General features: G+C 47.6%; 1 protein-coding gene across 1 annotated transcript in view; it reads right to left on the reverse strand.

Moving 5' to 3' along the window:
• Positions 1 to 19,016, reverse strand: part of AGBL3 (AGBL carboxypeptidase 3) — a 2,309,829-nt gene that overhangs the window by 1,717,425 nt on the left and 573,388 nt on the right. Inside the window, exon 6 of the mRNA XM_069628782.1 lies at positions 13,246 to 13,393. Coding sequence (XP_069484883.1) covers positions 13,246 to 13,393 — 148 coding nt within the window. The remainder of the gene's footprint in view (positions 1 to 13,245; positions 13,394 to 19,016) is intronic.

Below are 19,016 nucleotides of genomic sequence, written 5' to 3' on the forward strand. Positions count from 1 at the left end.
GGGGAATTCAAGGGAAGCATTTGGGGAGAGGGATGGGGCCAATTGAAGTTCCTGGTTAGAGCTCAAGATGCTAGTCGCATTTCCCACTAGATTTTCTCCTGGGTTGTTGAACTTATTTTTACCCCCGGGAACGGCTGTCGGGGGAATGGAGTCTGAATCAGCCGACATCTGGTTCGAGGGGGAGTCACACCCAGTTTCGCTCAAGGACTGTTTTGTTTTGAGACGAGTTAATGAACGGGTATCCATGAGCAAGGGTCTTCCTGGTAGCTGGCTGCCTGCCGCTGACTGCGACTCGACACGATTACCTTGTATGTTCTACTCGTGTACTAGGGTGTATTGGTTTTGCAAGGTGTCTGTGTATTTGTTGGGTTTTCTGGAGGGATCTAAGAGAGTTTTGTCTCCACAGGCTCCCTCCGGCACCACCAGCGCCTAACAGCCGCACAACAGCCAGTAGACTTTACTCCCCCGGGCTTAACGCCACAAGGGTAGACTGGCTCGATTTTGTGGGCAGGGAATGTCACGTGAGCAGTCACGTGAGTTGCACTGAGCTCCGCCCCCTCCTGGGAGCGAGAGATTGCCGTGCGCGAGTTTTAGAAAAACTCCCAGCGCAGATTCAAAGGCGCAGTGTAGAGGCGTTCGTCTGCAAAAGGAAATGCTTCTCTGCATATTATAAACTCTTTACATCAACACAATCCTTTGCATAGGGGTACTCACTGAATTTCCCCGGTCAGAATTGTTTCCTGGAATTCGCTTGGGTTCGGCCATCTTTGCTCTAATAGGGAACTTTGGAAAGAAGCCGATTTAATTTGTATCCAAGAATCTTTTATCCTTGCTACTCCCCTTGTGGACGGCTTCACTGTCATGTTTGAGCCTGCCAGGAATGGATTAAAGGGCAGGCTGTAGAGAGGTCTAATTTGTGCTTGGCGCATATCCGTCGGTTCCAATATTGAAAACATATGTTTGGGCCATCCTGACAATCTAGGCTGTAAAGTATCATGGTATGACGCTTCTGATGAACTCTTAAGAGTTTTAATTGTTTTGATGGAACAAGTTACTTATCTGTAACTGTTGTTCTCCAGCATGGGTCTGGCATGGATTCACATGCTCATAAATATTCCCCGTCAGGCTGGGAATCCTCGGAAAGAAAAAATCAGTTTCACTTCTGAACTGTCTTTCTCCTAATAACCAATCACTGGTCTCTGGGCCATACTGCCCCCAGCCAAAGATTACCCTCTACCTAAGCCCCTCCTCTGGCAGCCATCTTCAGATTTGGTAGCACGTAAAGTGGCAGTAGGACCAAGAGAAGAGCCGAAGAGAGGTAGGCGGGAGGGTTCGCATGTGAATCGATGCCAGACCCATGCTGGAGAACAACAGTTACAGGTAAGTAACTTGTTCCTTCTCCAGCATGGAGTCTAGCATGGATTCACATGCTCATGAATAAAGAATACATAGCAGGACACACATGCACAACCACGGGAGGTGGCAAGGCTCAACATTAAGCATCTCAACATTAAGCATCTCTTACCTCCTCACTAGGCTCACCTTCAAGCGAACAGGTTGCGTAGCACTGCTTGGCCGACTCTAGACTCCTCCCTGGAATCCCTGTCGATGCAGTAGAACTTTGTGAAGGTGTGCGTCGACCTCCATGTAGCAGACCTGCAGATGTCAAGCAGCGGCACACCAGACAGGAACGCCGTAGTTGCAGCGATTGCTCTGGTCGAATGGGCTCTTGGACGGCCAGGCAACGGTCGGTTTGCCAACCAGTGACAATGGGTGATGCAGCCGGAGAGCTACCTGGAAATGGAAGGCTTGGGGAGGGCTTTCCCATGGTTCACAGGGCCAAAGATCACAAAAATATGCGACGTCTTCCAAAAACTCTGTGCGGTCCACATAGAACTTCAGCGCTCTAGCCACATCCAGCGAGTGCAAAGTCCTCTCAGCCGGCCACGAAGGCGTCGGGAAGAATATAGGTAACACCAAGGGCACGTTTAGATGAAAGTCCGATAGCACCTTGGGCATGAAGTAGGGGTGCGTCCATAGCACCACCCTCGTCTTGTGGAATGTCAAATAAGGTGGTTTACAAGAGAGGGCCTGGATCACTCCCACTCGTCGTGTGGAGGTGATGGCCACAAGAACCGCCGTTTTCCACAACAAAAACTTTGTGGCGCTGAATGCATAGGCCCGTACGGGGGACCCATGAGCCTAGTAGGCACCACATTGAGCTCCCACGCCGGGGCCAAAGCCTTCACCGGTGGGAACAAGCAAAATAGTCCTTTGACAAACTCCTTGACCAAACGATGCAACCATAAGGATGATCATCCAGGAGATCAGGTGTAGCGGGAAATAGCCGCCAGAAGAACCTTGATGGAAGCATGGGCCAGTCCTGCCTTGGCCAACGACAACAAATACGGAAGCACCTGCGGAGCAGTGACTCGTAGAGGGTCCATCTTCTGAGTAGCACCAAACGGCAAACATCTTCCACTTGTGCCCGTAGCATTTGAGAGTACATGAAGCTCTGGCCTTGGCAAGCACCTCCTTACAATCCGCTGGGAGATCATAGCCCCCAAACTCTAGTGCTGCAGGAGCCAGGCCTTCAGGTTCAGCGATCCTGGTTCGTGGTGCAGAATCGTGCCTCCTTCCCGGGCGAGAAGATCTGTGACACCCGGAAGCTCCACTGGAGGGGACGCCGACATGTCCAGGAGGTGCGGTACCATATCTGTCTCGGCCACGCCGGTGCGACGAGGATCATCCGGCACCAGGACCATCTGTTTTGATTGACTAGTCGAAGAAGCAACGGAAACGGAGGGAACGCATACAGAAATAGGCCGTCCCAGGGGAAAGAGAATGCGTCCCCCATGCTGCCCGGCTGGGGAAACCTGCTGGCAAACCTCCGGCACTTGGTGTTCGTCGCAAACAGACCGATCTGGGGATTGCCCCATCTGCGGAACAGGTGATCGACTTGGTCCAGCCGAAGTTCCCACTCGTGGCAAGAGCGTAGCTCCCTCCTGAGAGTTTCGGCAATGGTGTTCTTCACCCCTGCTAGATGAAACGGGATGAGGAACATCCTCTGGGCTATGGCCCAGTGCTAAAGGTCCTGCGCCTCCTTGGAGAGCTCCGGGGATCTGGTTCCCCCCTGCTTCCGGATGTAGAACATCATGTTGGTGTTGTCCATGAAGACCCATACCACTTTGCCCTTGAGGTACGGAAGGAAGGACTTGAGGGCCCAAAATACTGGCCGCAGCTCCAACACGTTGATGTGCAACGACTTCTCCTCTGGTAGCCACAGGCCTCTTGCATGAAGACTGAGTGCGCTCCCCATCCTTCCTGGGAGGCGTTCGTCGTGAATGTCTCCTGATGAGGTGGGGTCTGGAAATCCATGCCTGCGGACAGCTGCGCGTGCACTCCCCACCACTGTATCACTTAACGGAAACTCTCTTTGAGTGTGATCTTGTCCTCGAAGCTCCACGCCACTTGTATCCAATGGGTGTCGAGGAACTCCTGCAGCGGGCGCATCCGTAGCCTGCACAGCCGAATGAGGTATATGCACGACAACATCATGCCGAGTAGGGACTTGATGGTCCTCACCCTTGCGACCTTCAGGGCCAACAGCCGTTGTACCTTGCCCAAGATGGCCGTGGTCCTCTCCTTCGACGGAGATGCCACGCACAACACTGTTGAGTCAGGCTCCCAGAAACAGTGCGTCCTCTGATGGAGTCAAGCAGGACTTTGCAAATCCTGTTAATTTTAATCCTGTTTCGACATCTTCTTCGACTGATTTTATGTCATCCATAATTAACTTGATTTACACTGTTTACTACCAAATGTCTGTGTTGTGCTTATGGGTGATTTTAATTCTGATAGTTTAGATCCTCAGTGGTATTGTCCTGAGATGTCTATACGTTTCTCTCAATCTGCTCGAGCTCGAGGCATAGTTTTTCTTGCAGGTTTGAACAGTTTGGATTTGGTTCTCTTACATGGGAATACTTTGGCTGATAATCCGCCCAATTACACTTGGTCAGATGCCTTATATACATCCACCTTGGACTTTCATATTTGTCTCCGCTCATATCTTTCCAACTATTAGAAACTTTAGAGTGGATCCTCATACTTGTAGCGACCATTCACTTCTCAGGGCATCCTTGGGAAATATTCTCATAATGGATAACTCTGACCAGATCCTTGGGGGAGGGGCGTGGCTTGAGGGCCATTGAGTAGGACGCGTCTCTGGTGCGGCTCCTGATTATCCGAGATGATCCTGCTGAGAAATATACAAGAATAACTTGTTTGAGCTTGGAAAGTAGCCATTACTTGTGGGAAGCTGTGGTGCACGTTTATGGAGAAGCTGGGACCTTGGCAAGTCTGACCGCATTCAATACATTGAGTGCAAGTTTGTATCCAGGGACTGGCACAGGAAAAAATAAAAATGGCTGACGCGATAGAACAAAGGACGCCGCAACACGAATAGTAAGAACCGAAACTGGCGGCTGCCAGCGAAGTGTGTGCTGAGCACTGAAGGCAAGGATAAGACTGCGAGGGCTGGGAGGTTGCGCACAGATATTGTATCGTAAGGGGATACATTGTCATTCTAAGTGCCCGGCACAGAAAACCTCCCAGCCACAAGACAGGAGAAACGGAAGGGGCTGGAGACCCACGCGAGCAGAGAAATCAGGGAGGAGTGCTAATACGCCTGCCCCGGGTGCAGTCCCTGTAGAGGATCCGGAGGAGGAGCGGATCGCTGCGACGCAAGAACACAGGAGCATACACACGGTACGCACCAGACAACGACTATGGCAGGGATCTCGGGATAAGACAAAGGGTAGAAGCGGAGAACGGCAGATTCTGGAAGCACAGGCGGGCATATATTGGAGCCCGCAATCCATTTAATCCCAACAGCAACCTATGGCAGACAAAGGAAGAAAAAGGGCAGGCTCAGGTACCGAAGTAGCCCCGAAACGGTGCTGATCCGGGCTTGCTTACATGGTGGAGACTCACACGGCTTGATGACAGGCAAGGAGTACATTGGCACCCCAGACCTGCCCAGGAGACACTATGAGCTAAGTGGGAGGAAAAGGGTACATTGAAAATAAAAATAAAATATTATAACAATAATTATTACGAGGACTATGAAGTAAATGGAAACTAATGAGAGCAAGCCAGAACTACTCTGACATAATGAACATCTGCTTGGGGGGCCACCCACACAAAGACACTGATGCTGCCAACCACAGATTGGTGGTGTGAATTGCAGCACGCACCAAGAAGGGGCCCACTGCAACACTGATAGCAGTACAGGGCAGGAACATGGCTGCAGGTTTGGACCCTCATCGCCACGCATAGTGACTGTGGGAGAGGACCTGTAATACTGCACCACAGGAGAGGGCCCCCGCGGACTAGAGTGGACTAGCACGAAACTACCCCAACAGAAGAAGGTGGCGACTGGCGACCCATCCAGCAGCAATCAAGACGGCTTATAGCTGAGAGGACAAGTAGGGACCCGGAAGACAAAGCACTATGCTGGAGGAGAGAGCCTGACGCATAGGCATCCAAAGGGGGTATGGATAGACTCGACCTGGGGGATCAGGATCCCTGAAGAGTGGTCCACATCAAGGAATGGCACTACAAGAGCAACCACGTTGAACCGAACCCAGGGTAGCCAACCCAAGAGCGGGGCGGCCCTCATACTAAGCCCTCATGAGAGACAATGTGGTGAATCCCCAGTGATTAGCCAGTTCCAGTTGGATTACTCCAAGTGGAAAAGAGCGACATAGGACGGCAGCCTGGATCCCTTCCTGCTGCATCCGGTAGTAGTCCGGCACAGTGCTGAAGAGGGCACGCATCACGCCACACAGAGGTGAAAGAGCAGAATATAAAACATTGACGTTCAGAGTCCCCACCCGGCCACAGTGGGGGTTCACACCAGACACAGAAATGGCCAATAAAATGATGAAAAACAAAGTGAAGCAGTCGACAAGAGAAGACTACGCCAAATATCCTCAGACAATAGAGGCTTCTAAAAATAAGGGACAGAACAAGCAGGACGAAACATCCCTTGTGCACAATGACCAACAGATCCTCGATGCAATTGTGGACTTCAAAGTGTCCGGAGAGAATAAACTTGATGCAGCAATGGCCAACCTGAAGACCACACTGGAAGGGAATAGTTTCTTACCTCTTACTCCATTTCTCCAGCATTGGTATCTTTCGTGGATTCACATGCTTAGAATATTCCCCGTCAGGCTGGGAACCCTCGGTACATTTATAAAGCCGTTTTCCATAGAAAATTGTTGACACTTCTGTGTCCTATCTACATCGTTTTGGGCTGCTTACGCGTGCCCCTATAGGACGTAGCGGTATAAATGCCCTGCCCCCGTGGCTCCCTTCAGATTTTAACCCCTCCAAAGTAGAATGGGGGTATATATATATCTTGCATACAGTGGAGGCCGGCGGGCGCATGTGAATCCATGAAAGATAACAATGCTGGAGAAATGGAGTTACAGGTAAGAAACATGTTGTTGTGTTGTCTGTCAATAATCTCACCACTGACCCTTTTATGTGCGGCAGAAAAGCTTTCAAAGCCCAACGTACTGCCCTCAACTCCAGCACGTTGATATGAAGGGCTGACTCCTCCGTCAACCACAGGCCTTGCGTTTGAAGAGAGCCCAGATGCGCTCCCCATCCAGTCAGAGACGCATCTGTCACTATCGTCATGTTAAAATCCGGGTCCTGCAGGGGCATCCCTCTGGATAGGTTTTTCGAAGACTTGCCACCATTGAAGTGCTCGTAGGAGTTTGTGGTTGACAGTTAGTTTGTCCGACCAAAGTCCTTGGCTCTGGGCCCATCGGACTGCCAGGAATTCTTGAATTGGCCTCATGAAGAGGCGACAGTTGTTTACCAAGGGGATACACGAAGCCATGGCCCCCAATATCGACATCTATCTCCTTACTGACACTCTGGTGTTGACTTTCCACTGTTTTGCCAGCCGGTTGAGCCTGTGAATCCTCTCTACAGATGGTTTCACCAATCATGACTGAGTTTCGAACTCTGCACCCAAAAACACTAAGTTCCTTGAGGGAGTTAAGGAGGCCTTTTCGAAGTTGACTGCAAATCCTAGTCGTCGCAGAAGTTGCATGGTGGCCTCTAAACTTGCTTGCGTTTTTATATGGGACGACCCCCTCACCAACCAATCGTCCAGATAAGGGTAAACATGATGACCCTGTTTTCTTAACCATGCTGCTACCAGGGCTAAGCACTTTGTGAACGTCCTGGTAGATGACTTTAATCCGAATGGGAGCACTGTGAACTGATAGTGGGTCCGCCCGACTACAAACCTCAGGAACTTTCTGTGTCGTCAACGCATTGGTATATAAAAATACGCGTCCTGGAGATCCAACAACACCAGAAAATCCCCCTGTTGAATAGACCGGATCACTTCCTGAAGTGTGAGCATTTTGAATTTCAGATTTTTTAATGTTTTGTTGAGGTCTCGAAGATCGAGAATGGGACGCCACTTTCCGTTGGGTTTCTTCACAACGAAGTATCGGGAGTAAACTCCTTGACCTCTCTCTGACACAGGTACCAATTCTATAGCCCCTTTTTGTAGCATAAGAACTACTTCTTGTTTTAAAATTTGCAGATGGGGCTGAGCCGAAAACACTGGTGGAATGTGCGACGGCTTGATTTTGAATTGTAAGGAATGACCGAACTTCACTGTGTCCAATACCCACCGGTCTGATGTTATCTTCTCCCACTCGTCGACACGGTGAGACACCCTGCCTCCCAGGATGTCCTGAAACTCGTCATTGCTGGTCTTTTGATTGTTTGTCCTTCGTCGACGATGAGTAACCTCCCCTTTTTCTTGAGGCTTGATAGTCTCGACGTCTTCTCGCAGTTTGAGAAGCCCGCCTGTAGCCTTGTGAGGAGTACGACTGTCTATTAAACGTACGGTCCCTGGATGACGAGAACCGGGAATTTCCTGACGCTCCTCTAAAGGGGCGAAACGAATGAAAACTTCTGCCACTCTGGAGGGCCCCAAGAGAGCGTGCTGTGTCAGAGTCTTCTTTCATGCCTTTCAAGGCCTCGTCCACCTTCTCCCCAAATAGGTGTTCTCTTTCAAAGGGCATATCCAACACTATATATTGTACTTCCGGTCGAAAGTTGGTGCATTTGTGCCAGGCCTGTCTCCTCAAAACCACTCCATTGTTAATTTGCTTAAAGCCTGATTCTGCCAGATCTACTGCAATATTTATTGAGTGATTGGAAGCCTCTTCCCCCTCACGAACAAGTAACATCGCAGATTTCCTATGTTTGTGCGGCAGATGTTCCAGTATGGGTGCTAAACGATGCGACATTTCTCTGTCATACCTCGCCATAATAGCTAGAGAACTGGCCGCCTTCACCGTTGTTGCCCCCACCAACAACACCTTCTTGCCAAAGGCATCTTGTCTCCTGGCCTCGTTCTCCGGAGGAGTTGTGCATTTATGTTGAGACCTTGCCTTTCTTGCAGCAGCTGCCGATACCACTGACTCTGGAGAAGGTTGAGAAGACAAAACTTTTTGAGTAGACTCAGGAGCCTTACATTTCTTTTCCAGTCTACCTTTAATCGCCGGTTCCGAGAACGGATGACGCATTGTTCGTAGCCCCTCTTGCAATGCATGATCTAAAATGGGAACCGAAAATATCGATTTTCTCCTCTTTCCCATATGATCAAACAAGAAACAGTCTTTCTTCTCCTCCTCCTGGGCCAGCCCAAACTCGGTACAAGCCTTACCCATCATTGTGTGGAAGGAACCGATGTCATCCGGAGGCGACAGTTGAGCTGGGCTTCTTAGAGCTTCCATCTCCGCCTCAAACTCCCAAGTCGGGTCCCTGGAAGGGGATAACGATATATCCGATATGGACTCTCTTTCTGACTCAGACTCTGGTAGTTCTCCGGGCGCGGGCATGGAAGGTCTTAACGAACAGGCACCGCCATCGACGCCATAGGAACCGGCCGATGGGAAGGGCCAGGCTCGCGTCGACTGGTGTGGTATATCTAGCCGGAGCAGTAACCTGAGTTAACTTTGCATCCAATCTCCTCAACAAGGTTTGTAGGGTAGACAAAACCTCCAGGGATAAAACAGCCTGAGGATTGAGTAATGGAGTTGTAACTAGGATACTCTCACCGCTCTAAAGAGTCAGGGAGCTAACCCCTTGCAATCCAAGTTCCGTAGGTCCAACCACTGGCTCACGTTCCTCATCCGCAGATGATATGGAAAAAGCTGCCTCCTGCTGCAGCAGGGTCTCTGGTAAAACCGGGTCATACACTTCCGGTCGCCAGCTCTCCTGTGGAGCCTCCGTCGACGAGGTTAATTTCTCGACAGTCGGCGTCGTCACCGCCACATGACTCGGCGGAACCAATGAAGAGACGATCTGCGTCAACGGTAGTGAGGGTGTCGACGATCGATCTCCCGTCGACGACACCGGTGGATGCGCGTAACCTTGAGGCACTCCCGCCTTTTTTTAACTTGATTTGTGTTTCGACGAATCTCGACTCGAGAGATGATCTATGATGATCACCTGAGGAGGATCTTGACAGGTCTTTTCTCTCCTTTTTTGACGAGAAGGAAGACGACGAAGTTTTCGTTTTCGACAAAGATTCTCTCGTAGAATGTTTTTCCGATGAGCTTTCCTCCATCGAACGCACTTTCTCCGCCGGAGGTTCAGCCGATATGGAACGGCGGGGGACCCCTGGAGATTTAGCTGTTGAGGCCAAACTATGCGTGGAGCCTACCTCCGAAGGGGGGTACGCACCCGCTCCGTCGTTCAACCAAGCCACCAGCCGTCTATTTCGGTCCTTGAGGGTTTTCTGCGAGAAGCCTTTACAAATGTCACAATTGTCAGCCGAATGGTGAGGGTGGAGACAATATATACAGTCCCTATGGCCATCTCATTTGTACACCTTTTTTAATCTGCATGTAGCACACAGACGAAATAGAGCTTTCCCAGACATTAGGAAAAAACGAAAAAACAACCTAGTAAAATAGTAGATGACATGAGGTGATCCCACTACTTTGGAAGATGGTTGAAATCTGAAGGGAGCCGCGGGGGCGCAGCATTTATACCGCTATGTCCTATTGGAGCATGCGTAAGCAGCCCAAAACGACGTAGATAGGACACAGAAGTGTCTAAATGTTCCTATTGAAAACGGCTTTATAAATGTACCGAGGGTTCCCAGCCTGACGACGGTGAATATTCTAAGCATGTGAATCCATGAAAGATCCAATTCTGGAGAATACAAGATAGCTGTAGAAGTCCACACACCGCGGCAACAGGTGCGCAATCTGGAGAACAGATGGGGAAGGCTCCAGTCAGTCTCACAGGAGGCAACCCCAGAGCCATATATGGTATTTCCACCCAACAGCCATTCAGGAGGAAGGTACAGAGTTAGGGCTTCCCAGGACTTTGGGAAACAAGGTAAAAGACAATAGAAACTAAGAGGCCACAGTGGCCATCTTGCCTTTGTGAAGGAATTCATTGATTCCTATGGCAGGGTCTTGGTATCCCAAAAATGGAGGACACTCAGAGCTACTGCCAAGTCAGCACGCAGCTACCACCAACCCATACCCTTCTCTGCGGGCAACACACAGGTGCCCAAAAACACACATAATGGATACAAGGGTGTACCCCCATCCATGGGTGCCATAATGGTATCCCAGGGAGTTGTTCACCAAAAGATAAAATGAGAGCTGCACTGCCAGAGGTCCAGGCAGGACCTCAGTGACAGAAAACAGAGAAACCACACACAGAGAAATGGTAGGACAAGGGCTAGGAGGCCCAGTCCCTCTATAAGGCATTTCCACATCACTGGGTGCCTGTACAATATATTAACATTACGGTTCGGGCACTCATGCTGGTCGCGTCTGCTCAGCCTGCCACCTTGGCCATGCCCCCCGCTCAACATATTTTTGAGGGAGAAACTAGCACAAATTTCTTAAAAATGCCCCTTCACCTTGAGCTATACCAATTCCTCCACTTAGGCTATGGCACTCGGAGCCTACACAGTGGCGACAGGCAGGCTGGGAGGAGCAGTAAGGGTAGAGTAAAGAAAATGCAGCCATTTTACCACCCGCTTGGTTCTGCCTCGCCACCATCAAATTTGAATTTAATTACAGATAATGATGCATTGTGTAATGAATCAAGGGAAATCCCCCCTGTGAGACTAGGGAGGTAAGTCCGCTCCGCAACACCCTCCCTAGGGGGTCACAGCAAGTGGTACTTTCACTGGGAGAGACTCCCCCTTTAGGGACAAGGACTCCCGTTGCTGTGAGGAGCTCCCCAAGCCAATCCCCTTAATGGCATATATGGGACTATCAGAAATAAAGAACAGTATGAAATCCAGACATTTACCTGAAGACCAAGCCACATTATGTCATCACGAACAAGAGAGACTGTCTCTCTAAGGAGAAACCTCCACTTAACCGAGACGAGTAGACTGGAAAGAGAGGACACGCTAAAGAGAAGCAAAGCAGAGAGGGAGCGTAAGCAGGTGAAGTCCCCTGACAGCGCGACAGCTGAGAGAGGTGGATCCAAAGAGATCAGCGCAGTCCGCGACTATAAGAAGTGGTCTGAACGCATGAGTGAAACACTGGAGACCCAGCGTTCACAAGGACTGGAAAGCAAAGGAGACAGGAATCCAAGTAGTGGACGACGGTGTTGGCATGACCACGACAGCGGCGAAGTGGGCAGTGTGCTGGGGAATCGATACACACCCGGAAAAACTCATGCTAGTGAAATTGACTGCATGGAATAGAAAGACAATAAAGTGGAGCAGTAGTAATGTGAGAAAGAGAATCAAGAGTACGCCAAGAAGAGAGATCATCAAGACTTGTGCACCAATACCCTGGGAAGAGGGGAAAATAACATACACCATAAGAGTGGAGCAGATTAAAGAAAGATTTGAATGAAAGAAGAAGAAAGATGGTTAAGTTCTAAAAAAAATGAACTTATATAGAATAAAGCACAAATAGCCTGGGAAGAGGGGACGCGTATCTATTACTGAAAGAAAGAGAGTGGGATAAGACGGAATGAGAAAGAGAGAGTTATATGCAGTGAAGTCAAGTGAACTCTATAAGTGAAAAGATGCACAAAATAATTCAGCTCAAGAGAGGGGGGTCATTAACTGCCAAGCAGGCCTATCTGAACATTGTCCAGAGAAACGAGAGTAAGCCCAGAAACCTACTGAAAGAGGTTCAAGAACTGGTATAGAAGGTGACAAGAGACTATTCAAAAATAGCCTACTGAAATAACGTTGGACTGAAGAAACTCTTTGCGAAGAGAAAGTCAGGAGAAGGGAGTCATTCTCCTGACTTCATTTAGTTGGTTAAAATAGTCGTAGAGACCTATAGAACTCATTTTTGGACAGCAGACTATTTTTTTTGGAGACTTTCCGACGACTGAAAAACACCTTAGTTATTTATATAAGCAGGGAATACACTCACAGCAATAGAGAAATATAGGCATTATTCTTATCATTCCATAAAACATCAGTGGAAATTTCAACATCGTGTCCGCGTTCTTCTTCTGACCCGCCACAATTGGCACTCTAAATATATGCATGATTAAAAAACATTTATATCCCTCAAAATATATAGGGAATTGTTTCCATAAAAACAAAAAATAGAAATTGAAGATGATATACAGGAGGATAGAATTTAATAAGACTCAACAATGACGACCATGTTTGAAAGCCTGTATCAAAGTACTTGAAACCCTCTCTACAAAATGTGTATTTTGGACCAACATGTCACTGTACGATAATAATAAGAGGGTGCAAAATGTGCTCTTGCCACTAGCAGTTGGCTAGTGAGAATTGACTCTAGGCGAATAAGAAATGGTGTGCTGTCTATATGTATAGAATTGAGGTGGCAAGTGACTTTTACGGATGGCCAGTAGCTTGCAATTTGAAATATTGCACCCTGATATCACATTTATATGAAGAGCTTCAGGAAGAATTCCTCCCGCTTCTAGGCACTGTAATGATAAGTGTTAGTACCAACATTAATAGTTCACAATTTATTGACATTGAAAGGATGAACAGGGGAGTCACCCCTACTATTGTAAACCGACTACGGTTTTGCACACATCTGTGAAAGGAGTGCTGAGCTAGCTTACTGGCTTTACAGGATGCTCATTATGAGGAAACATATGTGGAAATATGGTCAGAGCAACAGAGCAGATAGTAGGTGTGACAAGCAGAGAGAAACTTACACTTGGATTACTTTTTGTAGGTTCCCGCTCTCAAACCGTGCCTCAAACACCAGAGTGTTGTTGGACACCTGTTTGGGGACAAAAGTCGAAACAGGCCTCACTTGGTTACCGCCAACCCGGGAACAGATGAAACAGGATGCTTTGTTGGCTAAGGGGAATGAAACAGAAGAAAAGCATAAGACTGTCTGGCAAAGCAGATGGTGGCAACAAGTAATGTCTCTGCACTTACAACATATACAGTGAAACAAACAGTGGAAGACGTCTGAAATCCACCCCTTCCAAAGAAAAAGACATACCCTTTAATCTTTGTTGTTCATCACCTCACCATCTTTGATATTCCAATTAAAAGCAGACAACCAAATAGGCTACAGAATTCAAAGATCAAACCACAGTTTGGGATCGCCATCAAACGGTATCTAGTCATTGCATCGAATGCAAGACCATCGAATGCCTTACCATAGAAAAATAATGCATCGAAAAAAAGCATTGAATGCATTTTTTTAAAGGTAAAGGGTTTATTTTAATTATTATGGGTTTTAAAGGTTAATAAAAGGGGTTTGGGGGGATCCCCCATTAAAAAAAGTTTTTTTAAAAAATGCATTCGATGCATTTTTTTGTATGGTAAGGCATTCAATGCTTTTGTATTCAATGCAAAGACTATAAACCCATCAAACAGAGGATTAAGGAGAGGACCATTTGAAAACGTACAACAGCATTTCGATTGGTTCACACAATGGGAAATGCAACTAAATTTGCATGCAGGATACGAATATGGATTAGTTTTATAGTATAATTTAATTCATAAACTGAAACATAGATGTGTTGAGGTGAAAGCTCCAGAGCTAAAAGGTACTTCACTCCTGGAAAGAAGGGATATTATTAACATTCAGCAGGTTCATAATAAATGACATTTGTGTCTGATATTCAATTGTCAACCTGACCAACCCACAAGAACCGTAGAATCAACGAGACAGACATTAACCCCATCAAAAGTCCTCCAGCACTACTGAAAGACTTTAACGCCCAAAACAGACAGTATCGAACGGCTCAAGGAAGGGAAGAAGAGAGATCGCCGCAAAGGAAAGCCACGGCACAGGCTGTTACAGAGTGGAAGTAGGGTGTTGAGTGTGGGAGGATTAGTAGCAGTAGTGTGGGAGGAATTTCAGTAAAGTGGGAGGAGCAGTGGTAGTCGAGTGAGGAGAGTAGGACTGGGACAAGAGGCAACAACAACGGGTGGAGACCGGAGTGGAGAAAAGAAACACCTGAGGAAATTGGTGGGAGCAGAAAGAGGAGAGGGGTACAGTAGAAGGGTAAGGCAAATGTGAGCGTAAGTGACTTAGGCAATTACAACAGAATAAGTGCAAGACACAGAAACTATTCCCAATTCCCTTTGGAACACTAACACATGGATAATCTAGGGAGAGTTAGGAAGTCCCTGAGGGAGTTTAGAGAGATAAGGCCCACTGCCTTTAAGCCACGGTTGTCGAACTCTAGGCCTCGAGGGCCACACATCTGACAGATTTTCAGAATATCCCTAATTCTACTGTCTCCCATAAAGAGTGAAGGTGCTCACTCCCCAAACACAATTATAAACCCATAATAAAGGACACACCCCAGTAGGGAATGAGACCAAGAGAAAGGTTTCGAGAAACAAAGTTCTTTATAATAATAATTGCTTGCAGAGGACTCTGCTACCCAAGAGTGCTCTGCCAAACAGTACAAGCACGATACATTTTAAGCTTTGGAAACGTCACTAGTGACGTTTCCCTATAGGTGCATCAGACTACATCGGGATTGGTGGAAGTTACAATACAGTATATCAAATATATTGGCTGGCTTCACAGGATAGGTTGGTTTGGAACTGTTGCTTCGTGTGGCACGTGGGTCGGCTCATCAGGACGGTGTGAAGGTCAGGTCGGCTCCACGAGAGGGGCCACTGTCTAATCTAGACTACATAACATCTCCTGACATATAAAAATAATGAAAACATAAAAAACGCTTAGAATGTGTGGGCACTTATAAATAGTAGACATCTATAAACATATTTTTGCTCCAGGCCTTTGTAGAAGTAATGGGTGTGAGGGTCTTGCCCTCCAGGTGCGTAATCAAAGGGTTTGATCTGGGATTTATTGGTCAAGGCGCCACAGAGCTCGGATGGGCGGATTGATAGGTGTTGGTTTTAAGTGTAATATATGATGACAAGAGACCAGTTATATGGGGGGCACTCAGGAGTGGTCAGTGGGGAAGGGTCACACTTCTGTTACATCAAAGGGAGAATGGAGGAGCAAAAGGTTCTGCAGGCAAGAACTTCCAAAGGTGGGGTGAGAGAAGCAAGAGCAGATTTGTGGAGACGAATGGGCCACAGGGCAAGATTCACTCTGCTCACACACAGGGCAATGAGCTCAGAGGAAAGGAAAAAGAATACAATCTATACTTGTAACAATTTGAGGCAGAGCATCCGTTGGAAATTAGCTTGGACAAAGCAGGCACGGGAGGAGGAGGTTGAGGCTGTCGGTGTTAGCTGTGCGCTGCGCTGGACCGGGAGAGGAGGCTTTGCAACAATCAGAGTATGGCCTTGTCCAAAAATGGAGTCGAGAGAGACACAAAATGGAGTCCAAATGTGTTGTGCAATAGCCCCACTTCCACTGTCACCTGGGAAGGGCAATGGAGGACGTCTCCCCACTATTGTATGAGCAGTAGGTCTCCTTTGTGCCAAATGTATAGGGGGGCCAAAACAACCATTCCTCCCTTACATTACATATAAAGTAACAAATTACTTTTATTATTATTAATACTTCCGCCTCCTTCACCGCTTCGTCCCAGGCAGGAGTTCCTTTTATGGGCATCCAGGCCCTGCATACACCCCTTAAACTCTGAACCCGCCTGGCATACTCATCCGGGGTACAGGTCATGTATATACCCCCATGCCCATCCAGGTCCACCCACACCTCCTTATGCCATTGCAGTTCCTGGGGTTATTTTATAGTAGTGTCATATAGGATGTCCACCCTATCCCCAGTGTCGTGGTACACTGCTGTCATGCGATACTCGGGGCCTGGAGTGTCTCCGGTCTGTATTTGCACAACCTTCATTGCCTGCACCTTTACTCGACTGCCTGTTGTCACCATCATCATTGCATTACTAGGCAAAGATTTTGCACAGCATCAAACCCCTACCTGGCACACAAAGAATCTGCAACAAAAATACTATAGTTGGCACAAGTATTTTCATGGCGGTTCCAAACCAGGAAGGGACCCAGTCAAAAATCATGTCGAACCAATCGCTTGGCTGTATTCCCCCTTCTTTCATCATCCTTTCCGCGAGGTTGTGGACTGCCGTTATCATGTGTGAGAGGGCCCCTTTGTCAGCCTTAGCTGAAGGCACGAATATGCAACATGCACTCCTGATTTTTTGGAAAACACTGCTGTCCATTGCCAGTGAGGAGATCAAGGACGTAGCGGTTTTGCATGGTCATTAACTGCAGGGCTCTAAGTTCCACTTTGATGACGTTGAACCCTTCTTCAGTGTTATTGGCCAACTGGATCAGCTCCCACCGGAAGTTCTGGAGCCACTTGGCATTTGCTGGAGACTGAATGCTTGGTACGAGTGATACAAAACATTTCTCTGCTGTGTTAAAAAGCTTATATTGGTGGGGTATCTGTTGCAAGAGTTCTGAGGATTCTTTGGAGGTAATTCGATGCACTCCTTTTGCGAGACACCCTATGCAGCAACTCATCTTCTGATAGGATGTCATATGTGGGGGGTTCTTCGGTTGTTGACTGGGGTGCCGGCGACGGACTGACCGGCACCCTCTCCCCTGGACATGGCTCTCCGGAATGACCATTACGGCTGAATGCAGCGTGGCCAGGGCACAGGTGCCTCTCCATGATGGTGGGCGGTACAGGTGAGCTTGTTTTCCGCATACCCAGTAAGTGTCCATTAGTGCTGCTGTGCTCTTCTTCATGTCCGGGAGGATGAGTGTTTTGTTGCAGTGTTTGTTTGCTCCCATGGGCACTTTTCCTTCTCTGTGAAAGAAAAGTTCATATTGGAGCTCACGTCGGATCTTGATGGGTTTTTCAAGAGCTGTTACCCATGTCAGTTTGGCGATGTGTTGAGACCAAGCTGGAGTGCATGTTTATTTGACCCATTGGAATTCTTGGTCCGACAATCCACAAAGTGGTTCTGTTTTACACATTACTGTTTCTTCTTGTCACCTGTTTTCTGCAAACATTGTCCCGTTTATAATGAAAAACGGCTCCTTTATGCAGAGTACTCCTTGAGGTTTGCTGTGGCAGGTCTTTTCGTTTTGTAGCAGCTGTAACGTTACTGTGTGTGCTTGGAAGGTACTCCCAATTCTACAGAGGGTTAGATGAACTAGACACTGGGCATCCGATAAAGGTGCTTCTTGGGGTATCGGGACCTTTGGCGTCCCTGAGGCATGGGGTATCAAGGAACAGACATAACTTTAGTTTGTTGTCTGTTTAGCCATGGCACTCATATCGGAGTACCATTTATTGGATTGATCAGGGTGGCGGGGATCTTCTACTGCGGCTAATCCCAGGCCATGATGTGCGTCATACCTTTTGCGTTCCGCCCCCTTCTCCACCTTCTGTTCCCCCCTAGACCACTGTATAACTTCATTAACGTTTGGTACCTAATGGGAAAAATACCTGACCATATCGCATCATTGTGTTCAATATTGCTCTGCCAGGATTGTGCGATAGAATACATTTGTGGGGCGGGTGTTTGGGACATAAAGTGCATGTACTCGTCATTTGAGGTAGTTTCATCAGTTTCTGGGGTACACACATTTGGCGGTACTGATACATCGACAATTGCATTATTATAATAATAAACAAAAAATGGATTTGTCACATTGGTTACTTTCGACATTTCAGACCATGGTGCTTTAATTGTGCAGTTCTTGTGTAAAGAGGTCAGGTTGGTAGGGGCATTGTGATCCCACATTAGCTTTACCCTGTCCCATATCAATTGGGTTCCTTCAACTACAACAGTGCCCCCCCCCTCGCTATATATCCCCCAATATAAAGCATATACTCCAGTAGAGCCCCAGGCAAAATAACATTGTTGAGAATACAATAGCCACACAATAAAGCCTGCAGTAATATGAATAAGGTCTGGTAGCATTAACACTTCCCCTATTGCTATCTGCATCTGTGGCTTTGTCAGTGAGGGCCCTCGTTTCCGCCATGTTTGAACCTGAAGAAGGCCATACAATGGGTTAAGTACACACACAAGTACCATAAAACCACATATTTTAACTACGAAGGAAGGAGAAGGAGAGAACGAGAGAAGGAGAAAGGGAGGGATAAATATTTTACATTTTAAAATCACTATTTAACATAACATACTTTTAGAAACCGCTTATAATTATACTATTTACACTTTCCTTCTATGCTGTTATATACATCTGAGTTTACCTTCATATAATTTCCCACATTAAGGAACAGCTACTTCTTGTTCTTGTTGCTGTCCCCCTTCTGGTAGCGTGCTACCATGTGTTTTCCTTACATCAGATAGATGTATCCAATATTGTAGGCCCTTAACCTTCACTGCCGAAGGTGTGCAATAAATTACTTCATAAGGGCCACTGTGAAACACGTGGCTTCTTTCGGAATACTGCACAAGACGGACACAGGGTTTGGGACAAGGGGGAACTCCTTCTGTATGACATTAAGTGGGCATAGGTCTTGTATCATCCTCCGAGCGCCACCCCTCACTTTTTTGATCGGATAAATCGCTGTATTACA

Source organism: Ambystoma mexicanum, chromosome 12 (assembly GCF_040938575.1).
Source record: "Ambystoma mexicanum isolate Mex_15411 chromosome 12, UKY_AmexF1_1, whole genome shotgun sequence".
Taxonomy (NCBI): Eukaryota; Metazoa; Chordata; class Amphibia; order Caudata; family Ambystomatidae; genus Ambystoma; species Ambystoma mexicanum.